Source organism: Pelmatolapia mariae, linkage group LG7, assembly GCF_036321145.2.
Source record: "Pelmatolapia mariae isolate MD_Pm_ZW linkage group LG7, Pm_UMD_F_2, whole genome shotgun sequence".
NCBI lineage: Eukaryota > Metazoa > Chordata > Actinopteri > Cichliformes > Cichlidae > Pelmatolapia > Pelmatolapia mariae.
Genome location: NC_086233.1, coordinates 25,394,765 through 25,417,418, shown reverse-complemented (window position 1 = coordinate 25,417,418; position 22,654 = coordinate 25,394,765). Strand labels below are relative to the sequence as shown.

General features: G+C 39.5%; 1 protein-coding gene across 1 annotated transcript in view; it reads left to right on the top strand.

Moving 5' to 3' along the window:
• Positions 1-22,227, top strand: part of sppl3 (signal peptide peptidase 3) — a 44,643-nt gene extending 22,416 nt beyond the window's left edge. The window contains exons 2-11 of the mRNA XM_063478652.1: positions 5,088-5,165; positions 9,958-10,049; positions 10,234-10,353; positions 10,579-10,657; positions 11,867-11,979; positions 12,501-12,607; positions 15,617-15,780; positions 17,315-17,505; positions 17,663-17,772; positions 18,983-22,227. Coding sequence (XP_063334722.1) covers positions 5,088-5,165; positions 9,958-10,049; positions 10,234-10,353; positions 10,579-10,657; positions 11,867-11,979; positions 12,501-12,607; positions 15,617-15,780; positions 17,315-17,505; positions 17,663-17,772; positions 18,983-19,054 — 1,126 coding nt within the window. The 3' untranslated portion in view covers positions 19,055-22,227. The remainder of the gene's footprint in view (positions 1-5,087; positions 5,166-9,957; positions 10,050-10,233; positions 10,354-10,578; positions 10,658-11,866; positions 11,980-12,500; positions 12,608-15,616; positions 15,781-17,314; positions 17,506-17,662; positions 17,773-18,982) is intronic.
• The last annotated feature ends 427 nt before the right edge of the window (positions 22,228-22,654 follow it).

Sequence of the window (22,654 nt, the reverse complement as noted above, 5' to 3'; positions counted from 1 at the left end):
GTCTGAAAGGAGTAACACAAATTGCCATTTTCAGCTAGAATCTGTTTTTGTTGTGTTTAGAGTATGATGATTTAAAAAAAAAATGCTCCATGGAAAGAACAGCATAGCCATAATTTATTCGGACATCACCAATGGTTTGTATGTCTCTATGGGTGAATTGATTACAGAGTAGAATCCAGCAGGAAAACCACCTTTATTCTCAGAGAGAGGCTTATTTACACAATTCACCACAGTCTAGCAAATCTAAGGGCTGAACTTTCTTCCCCTGTAATATACCAGCTCTGAAGCTCATATTTCCTCTTCCATAATTGAACTTTGAGTAAATTTGACAGTAATCACATGCATCCTGACTCACTAAATAATCCTTGTCAACTCAACATATTTTGTTTCATAACTTTATTTGTTTTGCTGGTGTGATAGTTTTTTGGGTTTTTTTTCCCTTTTCTTCTTTTTGGTAATGCTTGTATTTTTGTGAATATTTTCTTCTCCTTTAGCTAAAAAAGAAGAGGCTAGGAAGCCTCACAAAAACTAAAATCACTTTTAAGCAATTTCTCTTTTGGTACGAGTTGTCAGATCACATCAAGTGAGAATTCAACTTGTGCAACAAACAAAAGTATATTAAAAAACTGAAGAGTGGGCAAATCCTGAGTTAAACTTTTCTAAACTTCAAGGCAAGCAAAGCTGCCACTAATGAAAGTACGGGATAGCGCTGATTGACATAAGAGTGAGTGGTGCATTTAGAGCAGGGGTTGGCACCCGTGGGCACACGTGCCACAGCTGGCACGCGAAGGGTTAGCTGATGGCACAACCATAGCAGGACTGATGGGCCGATTGTGATTTTTCGTTTTTACGGGCCGATGTTGGTTTTTTGTTTTTGTTTTTTTTTTTTGTATTTATAAAGATATAAACCATGAAAGGTGGTAGATTGGCCAGATGCTGGCTGATGTGTAAAAATAACTTAGTTGTTTGGTGGTGGCTATGGCGGAGCTTCCACAGAGGCCAGCAGGTGGATGAGGGAAAGGGGAGGCAGGAGGAGGAGAGACCCGAGGCGGCTGCCGGTCCGAGTGTCAGGTGAACTGAACTTCAGGTAAGAAGTTATGACCTGCAGTCTATGTGGGTCAGATATAAACCAAGTTTAGGTGTAGTTTATTTTCGTTGTGCTGACTTTTTACAGTCAGTTACTATAACTTGTACTGCGTACTAGCTAGCATGACGGAGTTTCTATACAGCTGGGTGGGTGCTATGATGTTACTGATAGTGAACTATTTTATTCATAAGGTTTGTTAGCAGAGTTGGCAACCGTCCCGTTAAAAAATGGAATCGTCTCGTATTCAGAGAAAATATTATTCGTTTCATATGGAGCTGAAAAGAAACACAGTTTGTCCCGGACTTCAGCTAGAATGGAAAAAGACACAAAGCTGGAGTTATTCTGCGTCTTTACGCTGTCAGCTGCCTCTTCTTCTCTTATTCTCTCCTCCTCCCTCTCCTGTTGCTACTTCAATCATGAAACCGATCAATGATCAGCTGTTCGGCTTTTCTGACGCAAGTCCATCTCTCTTGTTTGTTTATCGCTCACTTTGCGCCAGAAAGAGGAAACCAGTGAATGTCGCGCTAAACAACAGCAGCACGTTTAAGCTTGGTCAGCTGTTGTTAGAATTTATTCAATTTTAATTTCTAGTATCAGCTGATGTTTGCTGGAGCCACAGCTGTAAAAGCTGCTGGTCATGATATCGGTTTGGTTATCTGGTGAGAGGGAAACATGAAGATGAAACCAGGAGATGTCCTTACTGAATCATCAGAGCTGAACAGGTGATGGAGAAACAGGTTTACCTTTTAGGTGGCATGAATGACTTGAAGGGAAGTTATGAACTGTTTCTGAGAGACAAATAACACCAGGATCCTTTTCTAAGTAGCTGACAGCTGGTAACTGTGCAGGGGCGGGTCTAGCAAAGCTTTGCCAGGGGGCCAGGTAGGGCATTAACAGGGAAAGGGGGGCACAAAGAAATACTTTTCTTTCTTATTCTCATTTAAAATGTCTAGCTTTGAATAAATAATTATCTGAATCTTACAACCAAAGTTTTCATCTGATGTAAAATGTATAGAAATCATACATATACCAACAAGACAGTGTACATCACTGTCACAACAGCGTTTGTTTTCATTTAAAGGTTTTATGGCTTTTCCTATAATACCTGGTGGGCTGGTCTCTAGTCAAAATGCCCGGGCCAATTTTTTTGTCCAAGTCCAGCCCTGGGCACGACATGCAGTGAGTTAATCTGAAAAGGTGCATTAAAAAATAAATGGCAGGGCCAGTGGTGCACATCGCAAATTAGCTCGCATAGAAACATTAGTTGTGCCTCTTCTTAATGACGGTATCTTAGCTAACAAATCCAATTACCAGATTCAACTTGTAATTGGCTAAAAATCACTTAGCCTACCAGTGAGAGGGACGTTGCTAGCTGGCAGTTTTTTGTTTTTTTTTCAAGCGATGCTGAAATTTCCACATTCCGACACTTCAAATGCTTCAGGAGCTGTCCGCTCAGCACAGCATCAGCACCACGGAAATACACGGATACATCCGAAGACTCGATGTGTTTTCGGGACTTTCAGGTGTATGGACCAATGTTTTCTGATCAAACCAGAAAGCTTTAATGAGCAGCTGGATTTGTCTCGCATTAACTGGCTGGACACAGAGGACATCGGAATGCAGCTGATTGAACTGAAAACCTCGACTTTGAGCGGGTCAAAGTTTGCAGAACTACAAACACAGCTGGAATCCATAGGTGTGCGTGTTCATGGAGCTTGCATTTTCACCTGCTGGACATCACTACCTGACAAGGTTAACTGTCTTCAGAACATTGCAGAGGCCTTATTGACAGTATTTGGCTCTACATATCTGTGTGAGCAGATTTTCTCTCACATGAGTGTCCTCAGGTAGCTGTCTGAATGCTGGACACTCGGAGACCTGTGTCTCTGAGTGGGAGACCAGAGATCACATTAACATGTGTATCCCTGTATCAACAAACATGCCATATTGGCTCAGTTTATTTTTCTTATCATTGTTGTGAGGAGACCATAAAAAGCATTTGCATTTTCTGTTGTACAGTTCATTTGTTGTTCTTGTTATGGATAAAAAGTGTCTTTTTTTTGTTTCAAAATAGCTGATAACTATTCGCTGATAGCTGCCAACATCTGCGAACAAATATAATTCTATAAAGTTGTTCTATATAGTGTGTAACTGTTAATATAGAGTGTTATTAAATTTATTGCTAATGCAATCATATGGCACATTGTCTTCTGAGGAAATTTTAGATGGCACTCATCATCAGAAAGGTTGCTGACCCCTGATTTAGAGGGTTACCTAGGTAACTAGAGTTTGGACCAAATTTGAACCACAAAGCATGAGGTTTCCTGTGTGAACATACCTTTTATTGATAGTGATAGTCCTTATTTATACTCTAATTACAACTACTACTATTCATATTTTGTGGTTAAATCAGAGACCGTGTAAAATGTGGACCGTGACAATCACTATTTGAACACTCAAAGGGCTCTGTACAACATGCCTCATCCACCCATTCATTTATATTTTTGGAAAGCTTTTTCTGCCTGAGTGCTTTTTATCTAACATTCACACATATCCCCAGTCTAATGGATGCATTGGAAAGTAACTTCTTCTTAAGTTCAGTATCTTGTGTTACTGTGGGGTTAAATGTAAGCTGAATATTTGTCTCTTTCTGTGTTAGTACTGTTTTATACCTGTCCAGGGTGCACTTTGTATCTTGGTGGGATATTAAGAAAATGTATTTATGGACTTGAAACTAGTGATTTAGCCCATAAATTCATCAGGAAAGTATCTTTATCTTAAAACTTTCCCCCATAAACACAATATTTGACGACATTTAACAACCTCCCCTGTACCCTTAATGATGTGTTTGACATTTCAGTATATATCAATAAAGATGTGGTTCAATGACCATTTTTTTTCCAAGAGTAGCTGCATAAGCAGAGACCACCTTCACTAACAGCCCTGAAACATTACTGAAACTGTTCCTCTAAGGCTTTCAAGGGGTAAAGAGTTAATATTTTTTATTTTGTTGTGTAACACTGTTGTGTAAAACAGAGTGTCAGTGGGCACATAGAAGTTCAGAAAATGTTTGAATTTCTTTGACTTTTTCTGTGTCTTGTTTTTTATATATATATAAAGGATTCTAGCAGAAGCATTTAACCACAAAGGTTTGATTGCTTTTACAGCAAAAGCAGTACCTAAACTCTTAAAAAAAATGTTTTTCACTTGAGTTAACTCCTCCACATTGTTGTCTCCTGCTGCAGAAGAGAAACTGCATCACTGCATCATCCTGACTTTTGTTGTTAACCTTTGTGGTTACAAAAAGAGAGACTTTGGTGTTTGTGAATTTGGTGTGTTTTGTTTTCTTTTTGCTCATACTTTAAAGCATGTGACACTTATTTTCAGTCTTCTTTTCCTGGCTGCTGCATGTCTTAGCACTTATTAAAAAAACGTTTAAACTGATGAAATATCAAGTCTAATAATGCCAAGTGTTAGAGTCCAGACCACTGTATTTTTAGTTAAACAAATCCCATCAGCATCACAGTTGTGAGACTGCTCTCCAGTACAGCAGCCACTTTGCTATAGCAGTGAAACTCATCGCATTTCCTCATATTCTTAGCAGTTATGTTTGTGAGATGTTATTGAGGTTGCTGGCATTGGTCTGTTTAATACCTTTTTATATGCTGTATTATTCACTATTGAATGTAGTGAATGGAGCCCAGAGTTTTGCCCTGACAGCTGTGACCGGAGAGTACAGAACATAAACACACACAAACATCAAGTATAATCGCTTGACAACAGCATCTGAGTGTTAGGAATTTGAAAACTTAAGCTGTGGTAAAATAAATATCGACAGCAGCACAGTTAATTATCAGATTAATGTGTCACTGCTCTTCAACAGTACATAGCAGTAATGTTGTGTTAGTAATGAGACAGTTGTGCTTTTGTTGTTATTAAATGTCCATACATAGTCATTTGTGCAGTAAGTAATGTTTGTATGTCTCTCTTTCTTCTATAGGGCGTACTCCCTAGTTGACTCCAGTCAGGTGTCCACCTTCCTCATTTCCATTCTGCTCATTGTCTATGGCAGCTTCAGGTGAGTGTAATAGGAAAAAGAAAAGGGGTTTTAGTGTCTCTATTACAGTAGATGAGCAGTAAAATGTAGGCATTTTTTTTTAAATTAATTTTTTTGTGTGTGTTCAAGTCAGTAAAAATGCTCAAGTTCTAGTTTAATTGTTTGGATTAGCAAACAGCAAAATTACGACATCTCTCTAATTTACATTTCGTGATTTATCTGTATGAATATATTATCTTCTCCCATCCCAGTAATAACAGGTGTAATCTATCATTAAAACTAAACATAATTGAATTGATGATCAAAATGATGATAACATTTTCACATAGTGTTTTACCAGTGAGCCCACAAAACAGTCCCTATGACTTTTCACGTAGTCTAAATTTCTCCTTACTTGGTACCTGAGGGGCTTTACTGTTGACCGCGGCAGTCTTTATGTGACCAAAGCTATCAAAGGTTTTCAGTTAGCACTGTATAACTCTTTGTGACCAAATTCACCTAGTGACAACAAGCAACCTCCAGCAACTACTCACAACCACACAGGGAATATTAATGTTTCCCTAGAGAGCAGTGGTTGCCTGGGGGTGGGGGAATGGGCTCCTGTTAGACTTGTAGTCAAGACCGCCTAAACCAAGACCAAGACAATACCAAGACCAGAGGGTATCGAGACCAAGACCAAGACAGACTGAGTCAAGACCAAGACAAAGTCGAGACGAGACCGAGACAAAAAAGTCTTTAAACTGCAGCCAGATGCTGCTTCGTTTACGGGTGTCAGGCATATTTGTGTTTTTGCGATGCACTCGCACAGCCCTCCTCACCGCTGTCTACTGTCTCACTCACTTACTAAGAGGACAGACGCACGCCCCACTTGACTGTCGCGTCTCTCACCCTCTCTGTTTTTCACATAATGATATTATCCTATATCCTCGCATGTGATTGGCCACAATATGGATGGATTGGAGCATAGCTGAGCCACTGTGTGAGAGCTGAGCAGCGAAAGGAAATTAAGTGAAGAGCCGGCTCTCGCTCAATGGGTGTCGACTCTTCTGATTCACTACAAAGCACTCTCTAAGCACGGCTCTTAGAGCTGATGCTTTTGCGCATGACACATTATTGAACCATACATTGTGTGTCATGGATGCTGTTGACTCCAAATCTCCCGACCACTATGTCAATCTGAGACAGCAAGACTGAGAGAGCGAGACCAAGACAAGACCGAGTGATCCGAGACAAAGACAAGACCAAGACCAGAGTCCGTCAAGACCAAGATAAGACCAAGACCACGTAAAAGTGGTCTCGAGACATCCAACTCTAGCTCCTGTGTGCCTGGTGCCTTATTCACACTTCTAATTATATGATAGAAATCAATAAATCACACTATAATCTGTGAACAATAAACAATTTGTAACTCTAATAACTGCACATTTGCAAAACTACACACATGCTGGGTAATATTTGCTAGCTAGGTAATCTGACAGCATTAACATCTGCCATGGAGTCCATCATTGCATTACACAAAGAGACCAGGAATGTGTCAAAAACATACAGCACTCTGCTGTCTGACTTTGTTCAATTTAAAAAAAGAAAAAAAATTGTGCTGAACTTTGACTGTGGGTGTGTCTCAGGCAGCTTCTTTACACCAAGTATCAGGAAACCAGTTGAGGCTATCGAATGTTCTTCCTGATAACAGGATAGTTTGTGCCACAGTTTTAGAATAAGTTTGTTTTAAAGTCTTAGTTCACAGCTCTGCTATGGAAATGCTAACCTGATTTTTAACTTTTTCCTTAAAATTGGGCATCTTAAGGGAGCCTCTCTTGCCCTTTGTTAATAGAGCTTAAGAGTTGATTATTTATTGCTGTTTTGTCTTATTTCATTTATACTGCATTTCTTTTTTCGTTTTTTTTTTTTTTTTTTGACCTTAAAATGTTTTATATACTTTGTGGTACTGAAAGAAGGTTGAAACACTTCAAACATTCATATAGGCCCACTTGCACAGAAATAGCTGTGATTATACCATGAAACTGCCACTCAGCCATCACTCCAGCAAGCACGGCAGCTTGCAAAGCATCAGACAAAATTTAGTTGGTTAATATTATAGTCATTAGTGGACTGCAGTCATTATTTGGAAATGACAGCTAAACAGAGTGCAATAAATTACACCTATTGCACTCAGCTCATTCTAGTCTGAGACGGTTGCTGTTGGGAGGCATTCCATTTAATTTTGCACAGTATAAATCTTTGGCAGTGATGACAAAAATAAATCAAAATGTAAAAAAATTCCAACTTGGCTAAGGTGAAATCTTAATTAGAAACAAAAAGTGATAAAGTGCGTTGTAAACAGATGTAGAGAGTAAATTCTCTCTCTCGTTGTGAGAGAGACGTGTGTATGTGTGTATATAAAATTATATTAGAAATGCATGTGACATAAATGTCAACTGCATTGAAGAGAAAACGTGACATTCTGTTTTACTCGTTAGAAATCAGAAGTCTTTGTGGCTGATCTGGGTGGCCATATTTAATTCTGCAGCCTGCCATTATAGAGAGTGCGCAGATATGATGGTTAAATATGGGGACGGCCACATATATTTTCCAGACAATCCATCAGAGTCCCTGCAGATCCTTAAATGAAAGCAATTACACTGATTAATCTCAAATTAAGAAAACACAAAGAATACCCTCTCACTCTTCCTCGGAGGGAAACAAAACAAAAACTCCACTGTATTAAGGACAGATACATTTCAGCCATAAGCTGTAATCAGCGTAGTTTAAGAGAAACAATAATTACGATATATAAAAGTCAAATTCCAATACCAATTGGAAAGCAGAGCTCTAATCGCATAATAAAAAACATCTGCAGACAGAACCACTGCAAATCAACTGGCCATGTGGCAAGAATCATAATCATAGTATAATTTATACAAAAATAGGATCAACGTAATACCATTAAACACAATTATGTTAAAGACTCTGGAAATAGAAAAATAAACACAGAAAGATGTACACAGGAAGAAAGACTTCCACTAAAGTTGATACATTAAAAATAAATGAACATTTTCTATGTGAAAACACCTTGTATGAAATAGCACAAGAAAGAAGCACCAGAAAAACCCAACAATAACAACCTAGTAACAACTTAATAGTAAATAACAACTAGTTTGTTATTCAAGGCTTTAGGGCTGTCTGTATGCATTAATTGTATTAATCTAAAATGCTTCCCTTGGTCGCATTAGTCTTTATCATTAACCTCCTCTTTTAGGAGGAGGTATCATTTTTATACCTTGGAATTTCAAGGACCTTGCAGGATGGCTAGCCACTGAGGAGCTTTATTTTATTTTTTGCTTAGAGACTGTTACTCTGTATTTTGGGTAATCTTAAATGAGGCCTTAATTGGTGTTAAAATGTCTTATTTCAGTCTTTCAAATGTCTACATAATTGGTAAATTCTGTATTTTTTATTTTTATTTTTTATCAAACACAAGTATACTACAATGAGAAAACCAGCAGCACTCATGTGTGTATATTAATAGGGACAAAAACAATCTGTCAGTATGAAAACTTGAACAAGTGCTAATTAAGTGATAAGTGGCCTCAAACTATTTTTGCAGGATCTCCAAGGCAAGATACGTTTTTGTGTAGGAAGTGTTTGAAATGCGACTTGGTGGGAACTGATGTTCCCAAACTTTGGAATTTCCCAAATTTTCATGTGTATTTGAAAAGATGGTTTACATTAGCAAGTTTGACTTACTCATGCATCTCAGATCAGCTTGTTGCAGCTGTTGACAAGACTATCTAAAGAACCTCAGCCAAACCACAAACAAGTGGCACCTTTAAGTAACTGATATCAGGGGTTTTTTGGTTACTGTGTTGTTGGGCTTTAAAACTTTCTTTTTGTCTTTGAATCAAATCTGGTTTGAACTGTAGGATCCCAGCCTCTCTAGTGTGACAGTAATCTTGCTGTAATCTTGTACTTTATTAACATGAAAAGTGCCATAGATGTTAAAGAATGCAAAAAAGAGGGCTAGAGAAGGCAACGAGTTTTCAAAGATATCCAGTGAGCATTTTTCTGTCTGTGTAACAATAAATGGTATAAAGTCTGCTTATAATTGTTTAGATAAACATGCATCCATACGTAATTTCCACTGTTTCTCCACATTTTCAGTTTGCACCCTCTTCTGGTAGTATGGCTTATAGTACCAGAATGGAAAATTGGTATCACAGTATGACTTAAAAAAAAGCTATTATACATAAGCATAATTAATTCAAAACATGCATCAAGTTTAAATTTGGTAATGTTTAAGGATTACATTTTTTTGAACTCAGTGTTTCCAGTCACTGGATTTTTGAGTCAGGCATTCTGACTCAAAGAAAAGATGTGCTTTTTCAGGCGCAAGCTTTACACTCTTCTGCCCACACTCTTTATTAGCAAGTCATCAGACTGGCCTGCACAATATGAAGAAACTCAGTATTGATTATCTGTTTGACATGTGACAAAGAAATATTAAAATATGCATATTTGGCGGTACAGTTCTCTTGTCTTTTTGCTTTAATAGATACACTGCTTATGTAGAAACCAAATATTAAAAAAATCTATGCCTAGTAAATGAAATAAAATTAAAAGCTTGCATGCTAAATGTGAAGGTCTTTTGCAACATGCTTATCATGCAAAAGACCCTGAAATTGAGCTGCTAGAGCATCCACAATGAGATCTGATTTGCAGAGATTGCGTTTTCACCTCATACTAGTGTACATGCTTTTGAGGAGCTAATTGTGGAAGCCAGAATCACGCATAGGTTTTCTTTCCCTTCCTTGTGCAGGTCATTAAACATGGATTGTGAGAACCAGGACAAGGATAAGGATGGAAACCCTTCAACAACGGGGTCTTTCAATAACAACAATACAAACAACAGTAAGTATTACATACACGGCAAATTTGAACTGTGCATGCTAAATGTTTTCTTGGATTTTCAGGTAATAACTAATGAATGATTAACTTCTCTGCCCGTACCGTTGTTTTTAAAGTCACATATAATATCCATTCCTGTTTTGTGCATTTTAATCCATCTTACATTAATGTTTGAATTCTTTTTCAGGCATTCAGACTATAGACTCCACACAGGCCCTGTTTCTGCCCATAGGAGCCTCAGTGTCTCTGCTAGTCATGTTCTTCTTCTTCGACTCTGTACAGGTGGTCTTCACCATCTGCACTGCAGGTAACTACCAGTCTTGAACATACCACAAAAAAATAAGCTGTAGAGTTATTATAAAGCTTCCAAGTTACTGTTGTGTAATTACGCACTGGGGAAACATCTTTACTGCATTGATTATTATAACTGAAGGCATTAGCTGCCCCGTTAAACTGACAGGAACCACTGGAACAAGCAGCGGAGGTGAACTGAGCTTTGGATTTAACTGCTGTGTTTTGTTCCTCTCCTCAGTTCTTGCAACAATTGCATTTGCATTCCTTTTGTTGCCAATGTGCCAGTATCTGACCAGACCCTGCTCCCCACAGAACAAGTAAGAAAAATCATGTTTCACTGTCTTTCTGGCTCTTGCTCAACTGCTCCGTGCTGTTTTGCGTTTCTTCCACAAAGTATTCAAAAAGGTCTTTTACTACTGCTTATCAGATGTCCTTGTCCTCTCAACTGTTCCCGGTATGGTGGAAATGCTTTGCATTATTTTCACAGAGTAGAACGGAAACTAGGTGCAAAGCTCAATACCACTGGGAAATTTATTTTGAATGTTTGGAGGTAGTAAAAATTAAATAAATTCTCTTGCATTGCCTTGCTCCATATAATTTCCATTTAAAAGTTCAGCATAGCCTCTAGATTAAGACATCTAGAATAATCAACTATTCTATTCCACCAGGGAGTTCACACAGAGTCACCAGGAGAGCCCATCTGCTCAATAAACTGACACGGAAGAAAATGCTTTAAATAAAAACGACTTTGTTTAAACATTCAAATCCCCACATCTAGTTTTCAGTAAATCTTTGTCTGCTTCTCTCACCCAAAAACAATTCCATACCTACCCAGAATCCCTTTAGACTTTGTTGGGTTTTGTCTGTGTCAAATAAATTCTGTGCAAAGGCTGTTTCCATATGTTGGATTTTTATTATGATAAAATCCATATATGAATTAAGCCACAGCATTAAAGCCACTGACAGAGGAAGTAAATTACACTGATCCTCTTGTTTCTACAATCTGTGCCAAAACCTTGCTGTGGGTGTTACTTTGAAGTAGTCAGCTTAAGCAATGTTATCATTAAAGTATGGTCATGATGGCAACGGCTTCCCACATGCCAATTGACAAAAATTCCTGACATCACCCTCCCAGATCCCAATCCATCAAAGCATCAGCTGAATGCCCCAGAGCAAGCTTGACCCACTGAGGCTCCACCCTACAACCCACACAATGTAATGGTTTCTCTGCCAGTGCCACACCCCAGGGAAAACTCCTCAGCTGAAAGATGGACACCTGCACGCTATTTGCCACAAAAACTAGTGTTAACTTGATCTGTAAAGCGGTTTACAGGCTTACCTCCCACTCTCACTCATCCAAACATCAGTTGTCTCAAACATAAGTTCTTTGTACAGCAGTCGATATGCAGCAGATCCTCAGTTAAGAAATATATCCACCTGTAAAAGTTTTTGTGCACTGCATTTTACCCCGAAGTGCTCTGTGAGATTTAAGTGGATCACTTCTGTGTCTTTTTGTCTCATTGCAGGATTTCGTTTGGTTGCTGTGGGCGCTTCACTCTGGCTGAGCTCCTGTCTTTCTCACTCTCTGTTATGCTGGTGCTCATCTGGGTGCTGACTGGACACTGGCTTCTCATGGACGGTACATTGCTCTGCCTTAACTTTTGTATGAATGTTGCTTCAGTTCATACTACAAACAGAATGAGAATCCACAGATAAGATCCGCAGCAATGAAATTTAAACACAAAGTAGTCAGGTTTCAGAAATGTAACTGCAGTGTGTGATTTGGTGTTGTTTTAACATGCCCTGCTACACAGCATGCTAAAAGTAAACATTTTAACATCTTCAGCTTGTAATGATTCATAGTTTTAAAGATGTACTTCTCCTAATGGTGGAAAAGTACATGCTAAATATTAGTCATTGGTTATATATTTTACCCACATGACTAACCCATGAGCTGGCATTCCAGTTCGCTGGACTTTGAAAAAGGTAATGACAGACTCCCAGCTCAATATAAAGGTATATGTTGGTATTCATCTTCAGTTATGCAGCCCTGAGAAAATCAATTTCAAGTAGGAAAATAATTTGAACAGCTTTATCGTGTTGCTGTTTTCATTCATTTCTTTTGAAAATGTGAAATTATGTGTTGTCCTCTCCTTTCAGCTTTAGCCATGGGCTTGTGTGTCGCCATGATAGCGTTTGTGCGACTTCCCAGTCTGAAGGTGTCTTGCCTGCTGCTGTCAGGACTGCTCATTTATGATGTTTTCTGGGTAAGAGATGCTCCCAACCCAAATTAAACCTGCAACACGGCGGACATACAAGCAGCTTCCATGAGACGCAGCAAACAGAGTGCGATATATGAAGCACACATTCAAAGAGAAAATTTCTCTGTTTATAAAAAAAAAAACAAAAAAAAACAAAACAAACAAACATGATGATTCACGATTATGAAAGGCTTTGTATTTATTCCTCAAACCTGCAGGCCGGTGTCTGTCATTGCTGATTAAGTGAGGCACTTTACATTGAACAGTAGTGAGTTTGGGGGAGAACTTGATCGCATTGACTGCTGTGCAGAAAGTAAATAAATCATGAAAAATTAAAAATTCATTTGGCAGAAAGCAAAACTGATCGAATTAACATGTTAAATGAATCATGAAGGTGATCTTGCTGCAGAGGGTGCTAGACCAGGAAACACTAGATCACTAATTCACTGAGACATTGAAGCATCTAAGTCTCGTTAGCATTTTCTGGCAGACTTTTGGTATGTCTCTCTTCTTTGTTTAATAACCTCTAATTTTACAATGCTACACATCTTTCAACAGCCCCATGTCTGGTCAGTTAAACAGTTCTTCCATTTTGTAGGTAGTGTGTTGAGTACTGCTTAGAGCTGTTCAAAACAGAGGAAAAAATATATTTTAAGACACAAAAAAATAGTTGTGTATCTGTGTTTACATGCACAAAAGGTTTACGTTTTGTGTCTATAAATAACAGAGCGATATTTAGCTGTCTCTGCAGTAAGTTCATCTCGTGGATGGTCTTCAGCTCCACTGTCTTAGACCGCTCGTTCTGCTCAGCAACCTAGATGAGCTACAGCATCACAGCAGCAGCCCTTTACCTACTGTGGGTTCAAGTTGTCCTCCAGCTCACAGCAGATCTCCAGAGCAGAACAACGACTGTAATAATGACAGAGACGGTTTTAAAAGTGTGCCGTCATAAAACCCCCGTTTCATTTCTTAAGTCCTGATTGTGAAGCCTCAAGTTGAGGCATTTCTGCTCTCTCGCTTCCTTAATTGTAAAAACCCCACAAAAGTGACAAGGACAAGTCTGACTGTGAAGCCACATGCTCATTTTCTAATGACTTGTGATTCATACCACAGAAATTCCTCTATTTTGAAACATGCCATGACGAAGATTTACATAACAGGCTTAATTTTTTTAATTATTTATTTTCGTATTCAAAATTACCCAAAATGATTGACTGCCCTTGAGCTCAAGGAAGGTGTATACAGGCATAAAGTCAGAAAGCAGTTTTTTCCCTTAGACCTCTATAGGACCAGAAGTCTTTTTGAAATTATAGCCATCACTATCTAGTCGCCTTCAGATCGATTCCAGGATTAAGACACTTCCCACTTCTGCACTGGCTTCATTTTTCTGACCCGGTAGCTGCATCCATATTTTATATTAGACAGTTGTCTATCAGAGACATCTGCAGTCCTGGCTTCTGCAATGAGAAAAAGAGTCAAGACATATATAAATAAAAATATATATGTGTATGAAAATGGCAGTGATTTCTAAACAGACGATGCAGCACTTATTAAAATCTCTTGAATTAAAACTTATTAAACTACGCCTCTGGTATGCAAAGACAGAACTTACAAACAAGTGTCTTATGATCGAAATACTTATGGACGTAGTTGTATACCTGGGTGACATTCGGTATATCTAAGAAGAGAACCTGGCCAGTTTATTGGAGGGCCACTATTAAAAATGTTTCAATCCGTCAGTATATAGATTTAAATGAAAAGGAAGGGACAGAAAAACCAACCTTCAACCATTTTATGAAATCTGTTTATGTTTCGTCTACCTGGAAGAAAAATAACGGTCAATATATAAGATTGGGGCAGCACAGTGGCACGGTGATTAGCACTGTTGCTTCACAGCAAGAAGGTCATGAGTTCAATTCAACCACCTGTTCGAAGCCTCTCTGTGTGGAGTTTGCATGTTCTCCCCGTGTTTGCATGGGTTCTCTCCAGGTACTCCGGCTTTCTCCCACAGTCTAAAGGTTAGGCTATTTAGGCAAACTGGTGAATCTAAATAGCCCATGTAAGTGTGAATGGTTGTCTGTCCCTATGTGTTAGCCCTGCAAAGAGCTGGTGACCTGTACCCCGCCTCTCACCCTGTAGTAGCTGGAATAGGCTCCAGCCCCCAGTTCATGTTCAGGAAGAATTCAAAATTAACTTGATGACAGCCCTATGATTTTTTTTTTCTCTTTGTTGATTTTATTTTGTAAAGCAATAAGGAATGGGTTAAAAGTGGATGTCTGCTGTCCACTGATGAAGCCGTTTGCTTTTCCCAGAACAACCAGCATTTTGAAAAGTGCTTAAAAATGGTCAATTGTATTTTGCGCTAAGTACAGACATTTTTACACCAGTATTGAGTGTTACCCTAATTTAAAGCCAAGTCAGTTGCCTTTGAATTTGACAAATCCCATAAGCACCAGAATCGGAAAGCAGTACAGCAGCAGCTTTGCAAACAAACATGCCGCTTTCCTTCAGATTTATAGAAATTTGAATTTCACATGGGTAAAAAGGTAAGGAAAGCTGAGTGCCATATACATTTCATTTATGGCATTCAGTAGAATTTCCATTAAATACATCAAAGTGAGCACACGCTCTTGAAGAGTCTGCCCTGTCAGCTATGACTGAAGAGCACATAATGCAAACACACAGTAGTCAGACATAATCTCCTGAGACTGGTAGCTTTGTCTTTATTAAAGAGCTGTTATGAGTTGCTCTGTCAGAGTGAATTAAAAGTGCATAAATACTGATGGTGCCTCTTATCAAAACTTGGGCATTGACAAATTTATAAGCCGTCCCTGCTGTGGAATTTCCGTGTTACTTAATATCAAACTGGCTGCAGCCACCTTCTTTTAAGTGGGATTTTCTTGCTTTTCATGACATAAACATTGTGTTTTGAGTTTTATGAGAAAAGTAGCAACAGTCACTTTGGGTTGTGGTGAAGCCTGATAAATGTTAACGGCCGGCTCTCTTTCTTTCCAGGTGTTTTTCTCAGCATACATCTTCAATAGTAATGTGATGGTCAAAGTAGCCACTCAGCCTGCTGAAAATCCCATAGATGTTCTGTCCAGGAAGCTCCATTTGGGGCCGGGGATGGGCCGTGACGTACCCCGCCTCTCCTTGCCCGGCAAACTCGTCTTTCCCAGGTAATGCTGCTCTCAATCATGAAGCAGTGCAGTGTGTGATTGGTACACATTCATTCGGGATCACCGAGTCGTTTGCTTGTGATCAGCCTCTGTGTGTGCATGATGTGTGACCTTTATTTAGTCACTGATGCTCACTTCATCACTCCGCTCAGGTTTTTGACATTTAAGTTTGCTAAATGTTACCGACCCCTGAAAAGACATCTTTCGGGTCCCACGAGGTGAATCCTAAAGTATTGTTATCTCGCGGCTGTTGGTGTCACCAACAAATTTACAACACCTTCAGGAAACAAAGGACAAACATTTTAACTACCTCTTAAGATCTGCCCCAAGATTAATGCTAAAGGGTACATCCTAATAGCTGACAGAGCTGAAACTGTCAGTGAATTAGTATACCAGTTTGTGGGGGTTTTTTTTGTTTGTTTGTGTCCCTTTGTCACAATGAAGATGTATTCTTTGTGTTGGATGACACCCTGAACATGAGCTTAGACACCGTCAGACAAAACACGTGCTTGTGCTTCAGAAAGGTTTGGTGTGTTATGTTTTCCTCATACTCTGCTTTGGAGTTATATTGATTAATTGAGAAAACAGCTGTTAATGTTTTATTTCCTGCCATAGAATGAGTTGCAAACATGACCTTGCTGATTCTCTATACCTCCATTAAAGGATTGAATTGCATGAATCGAGTCCCTGGATCAATATTAGTTTAATATCTTTCCTTTAGTTTAATGTTTTCCCTTTTCCTTTTTATTTTTTTTTTTTGAATTGCATATTTTTCGGGATATGATGTGAAATGTTTTTCCCCGTCTTCCAATGGTAAACAGTCCTTACAAATGGAAACTTGAAAACCGAATCTAAACCCAGATTTGGACCAACGCCAGAGGTTAATCATCTAAACTGTAAATCCAGCTATAATTTTGTTGCATGATCCTGCTAGCAAACTAAACCAGTCACATATTCTATCTTACTCTGCATAACTTTCTTTACCGAGGTAAAATCAAGTGAAGCTCAAGCCTCAGACTGCATTAAGTGCTCCATTTTGGACAGTTTTTTGACTCTTGTATTATGTCAGAGAGGAGATATACTTAATATGGTCATCTCCAGCGCAGCAGGTCAGAAGAAACTAGGCTTAAAGGGAGAGGAGACACAAGTGTCTTCCAGGTGTAGGTTGAATTATAAGTTAAATAAGGATTATTATTATTATTATTATGATTATTATTATTATTATAAATAATAGCTGGTAATAAGCAGTTCTAGGTCCCCTTTAAAATTAGTATGTTAGTAGCACTAACAGAGCTGCAGTTAACATAATACAGCTGAAGCTGACACCTAAAGCTGTCGATCAGTTCCTTTTCTGTTTCAGTGAACGTAGTAACCACAGTGCGGCTACCACGGCGACTGACTTTTGTCCGATTTCAGTTTGATATTTGCTCAGGACCTTGTGTTGGCTTTAGCCAAGTAGTGATGAAATGGAAATAAAAGACACAGGAATTGATTTGCCATCATCTCTTCTTTTTTGCTCTTTGCTTCTGCGCAGTTCCACAGGAAGTCACTTCTCGATGCTGGGAATAGGAGACATCGTGATGCCAGGGCTGCTGTTATGCTTTGTCCTGCGTTATGATAACTACAAGAAGCAAGCGACCGGGGAAGTCCCAGGGCCCGGTAACATGTCTGGACGCATGCAGCGCGTCTCCTATTTCCACTGCACTCTCATCGGATACTTTGTAGGTAAGCAATCAATGAAGGGATGGATGTAAAAGGTCAAGGTTATATTGTCTCAGTGTTAGGCAGTGGTGAATTTTTATTTTTTTTAAGCTGTGACCTTTCAAAATGTTTTGTCTTAAGTATTTGTGACATTTCTGACATGTTGTTGATGTTTCCTCAGGACTGCTGACTGCCACCGTGGCCTCCAGGATCCATCGTGCTGCACAGCCCGCTCTGCTCTACCTGGTGCCCTTCACCCTGCTGCCTCTGCTCACCATGGCCTACCTGAAGGTATAATAACAGCCATGGACTATGCCAAAAATCTAGCTGTTGCAGTTCTGATTTAGAAATAACAGAAGAAAGAAAGAAAGAAAAACTACGTGTGGGGGAAAAAATAAGCTCTTTGCTTTGTGCTGCTTTTAGAGAAGTGTGAATCTAATTGTTAAGTGAAACTATAAACTGCACTCAGTTTCTATAAATGGTAACATTTTCTTCGAAAGTGCTAAAGGCTTGCCCATGTTGCGCACAAGTGTTTAATAAACTGGTTACTGGGACTTTAAACTAGGGAAAATCAGAAGACAGTGATAAAATGTCAGCATGCTTTTTCAACGCACATTCATCTGACTTCAACAAGAAACTCATACTTGTGTATTTAAAGGTTCAGTCAGAGTTTATTTAATAAAAAAACTTGTCATACTCATAAATATACAGATCAGTGTGTGTGTGTGTGTGTGTGTGTGTGTATGCCTGCCTTCCAACAAACCAGTGAATACTCTTAAACTTAAAATTAGTCCATTTAAAAAAACAAACAAAACAGAACATAGAAGCAGGCGCCACTTTGTGGAAGCCACCATGTTGGCCTGCCATCTTGAATACAGTGTTTGAGATGGACATCGCCATCCTGCCGATAGTCTTTTAGGTATGTTGACCTAACCCAGCAAAAATGGCAGCGCTTACTGAGAGAAAGGTTCAGGATATCCTCGATAACTCACCTCAGTATCACTTTCATGAGACAGAAGTGAGCTTCACTGAGTCGTTGCCTCGTATCAGACTACTTTCACAAAGTTTTACAGCCTCCTCCTAAATAGAGGTGGACACCTGGCATATTGACAGCTGAGGTAAACAGCGGACTGACCATCTGCACTCACTACGGATGAACAGCAGCGAGAGTTGTTTGTCCTACAGGGGCCACCGTAGCTTACGCAGTTGAATTGGGAGGGGTAAGAAAACAGAATTCAGTTGACTGCTGTCTGCAATCTACTGACATCTAGTGGTGAGATTTTATACACTGTACTTTTAAGTAGTGAAGAATAATTTTAGGTGCTGATTCATCTGCCAGTGACCACTTACAGCTTATGTGCACAGCTGTATGGGGCAGAGATATTTATTTTTACTTTTTCTGTTGATCATCATCTAGTCAGTGTCAGTTTATTAGGAAACATTTGAGTGATTCGCTTAAAGACTCTTAACTTGTGTTTGTCTTGGTGTTTGTGGCCCACAGGGGGATTTGCGGCGCATGTGGTCTGAGCCTTTCCACGCTAAGTCTAGCAGCTCTCGCTTCCTAGAGGTATGATACAACTTGGGACAAGCGACCAGCACGGAGAAGTTTTTTTTTTTTTTTGTTGTTGTTGTTGTTGGGTTTTTTTTCTCCCTTAATTCGAGGGAAGGAGAGAGGGCACACTCACAGTGAGGCCATGTTGTCATCACTCGTTCATGCTTTCCACCAATCTTCTGAGAAAACCCTCTGATGGGACACCAGTGTGTGGATCACAACGCCCCGACACAACTCATCTTTGGTCCCTATATCCTCCCTGTTTCATCTCTGCTTCCTCTCTGCTGTTTATTTCCTCTTCACTACAGCACATCCTGCCCATGCTGTTTTTGTTCTGCCCCTCCCTGTCTTTGTTTCGTTTTTTTCCTCCCCCCCCCTCCTTTTTCACACGTGTATAGTTGGTCTCATTTGCCACTTCCCTCACATGGCCTCGTCTCATTCGTCAGGCCTCTTCTCTGTCTGCAGTTTCCTCCTTTTTCTACGTCTTTAATTTCCTCTGCATCTCTCTTTGTCTATGACTCAGATGAACTCGAGGGCAAGGCCTCCCTTCCCCCCTTTTTGTGGACTTGCAGTTGTGAGACATAGCAGGGGTTTATATATATTTTTTTAGCATTGTCGTGGTCATTATTATTAATATTGTTGTTATTATTATTATTATTATTATTATTGGAACAACTGAAAAAAAAATGGAGAAGAGGTGGAGTATTGCAGCAGCACAGGAGAATGCCCATGAGCAGCGACACGGTAAAGGAGAAGAGTCTTCCCCTTCCATCCGTCTGCCCTCGTTCACCTTCGCTTTCTCCCATCTGTTCCACCATCGCTCCATAATGGCTTCTCCTCGGCGCTCCTGCTCTCCTCTGACACTCCCTGTGAGCTCCTCCTCTCTGTTCATCTGCTGTCCTCATTCCCCACCCTCACAGATAACTATGTATTTTATTTAGAAAAGTTTTATTCTTGGCATATACAGAAATGATGCATTATAAATTGTTAAGCTGCCTCCTCCCCCCAGCGTTGGCGGGTGGGGGGCGCTTCTATTTGTATATATGTGTACACATGTATTTGCAGTATCTTGAGTTTGTATTTGTGTTTGGGAGCATGTTGAACAGGGTGGGAAACTGACGCCAGCCAACAGCCGAATTTTTGGTGAATTTTGACTGCCAGCTGCGTCGACAAGCGAGTGTCCATCTATTGGAGACAGTTTTCTAAATGTTTGTCGACTTGTCCAATAGAATCAACAGATGGATTTGTGTGTGTGTGTGTGTGTGTGTGTGTGTGTGTGTGTGTGGTTTAAAAAACAAAACAAACAAAAAAACAATTTCCTTTGTTACTGATCAATGGCAAAGTTAGTTTCCTGTTCTAGTGTTAAAGTGTGTGTGTGTGTGTGTGTGAGAGAGAGAGAGAGAGAGAGAGAGAGAGCGAGCAGAACGAATGAGTGAATGGTTGTTTTACATGGTTTTAATTTGAAATCACGAACACTGACGTTTAGAAACAGCGACAATAGTCAGGTTTGCATTGAGCTGGATGTTCAATCAAAACTTGCATGAACTTTTACACAGAACTCACCGGAGGTCATTTTTCTTCAGACAGGTGGAAATGTAAACAGTGTTGTTTTTGTTTGTTTCAAATAAATGAATGTTGAAGTAACTTGAAGGTATGCTACGTTACTTTTATCCTGAAACTACATGTTTCAGTGATTTTGCACATCCCAAATTTACACCTTTTATATATGGCCTTGAAAACACACTTCTTTCCAGAATACACAAGTCTTTTTGTGTTTTGGCAAACAAAAGGAAGAAAGAAAAAACAACAACAAACCACAAAAAGAACAAATCAAACGAGACATCTGATCTGAACTCTGTAAATGTCAGTGTTTGACCTCAGTCGATGAAAACCTGACTATTGTGAGAGTTTGAAATCAAAGCCTGCTGCAGAGGAGGGTCATTGGATATGAAGGCTTACTGAGATTAAAGTAGCTACAGATTAAAGGTTTTGTGGATGGATGGTGTGTGTGTTTGTGTGTGTGTGTGTGTGTGTGTGTGTGTGTGTGTGTGTGTGTGTGTGTGTGTGTGTGTGTGTGTGTGTTTGGACCTGTTTGAATCCATTGAGCTGAGTCATGAATCAGTCACACCATTCAGAAATCAGTGAAATAATTGAGGTTGAAGCTAACCCACAGGATGTTTTTACTGTCACCATTAACTGACGTTTTTTTGTTTTTTCTTTTTCTTTTGGTCTTTCCACTGTTTTGTGGTGCTTGTCAGTTAATATCTAATGTATACTGGAAAGTGTGTGATTGAAGATGTCTGGATGCATTTTGCTGGCTTTTTGGGTTTGGGGTGTTTTTTTTGTTTTGTTTTGTTTTTTTTGTTTGTTTGTTGTTGTTTTTTTTTTTTTACTTTTTTATGCTACCTGGCCGTGCATGTTAAGTGTACAGTGTATCATTTCTCAGACTGCATTAAACAGGGCTACTGCAGTGCTGAGCTCTGCTGGCCAACACGGAGACATTGGACCTATGAACTCCTGTCAGTGGGTAGGACAAAGGCTGCAGGTCAGAAGGACTCTGATTGGTCAGCTCTGACTGAAAGTTTTGACCTGAGTACTGTCTGCTTCGGGATTTCTGGCAGTTTGCTCATTGCAGTCGTCATAACTGACATCATGGATCTAGAAAACCCCCCTTCACCTCTTCATGGACAAGGCAGAAAATATATAGATTTATATACACATATACATACGCGTGTGTGTGTGTGTATGTATATGTGTATATATGCATATATAAATAACTAATGATGATCATGGTGGATTTTTTGGGGGGTTTTTTGTTTTGGGGTTTGTTTGTTTTTTTGTTTTTTTGTTGGTTTTTTTTTATAGAAATTTGTTTTCTTTTTAGCCCCTCTGTATTTTTAGTTTAGTGCTTTAGGTTTTTTCTTTTTCTTTGTTTTTTTTTTTCTTTCCATCTCTCTTCCCCTCCAGCAGAGCACACGAGCTCTGTCGGTTGAGTTGATATTACGGCTGAATGGATTCTGTATAGAAAAATGGTGAATAAAATAAATTAAGAACTGTGTAGTGAAACATGAATCCTGAAGCGCTTGATCTAAAAACACTTTGTCTCCTTTTAACCCCTCTTCCCCGCCCCCTTTGCTCCTCTCCCCCCTCATTCAGGATTCTGCTGTAAATAAACATGACTCTAACTGTAACAAGAGTGCATCTCTTTCTTTGGGTCACCTGTTAGTAACACGGTCGATTGCACTCCATCTCCTGTGTTGGTTTGTCATACATGATCGGTAATGCCATTGAAGAAGGGGGGGGGGGGGGAGGTTGTGCTTCTACTTAGGTAGCACTTGATTAGGCACACCTTATTAAATACTGGGTTGGTCCTTTTTGACATGAAAGCATCACACAGTTTTTGCACATCCATGAGGCAAATCTCATTTCATCCCAAATGTGCTATGAAACACTGAGGTGGTTTGAGCTTTGTGAATGGGTGTGTTATCCTGCTGGAAGCAACCATCAGAAGATCAGTACACTGATCCTAGTGGGATGAACATGGTCACCAGCAATACGTCAGGTAAGCGGCGGTGGTTAAATGATGCTCGGCTGGTACTAAGGGGCCCAGAGGGTTGCAAG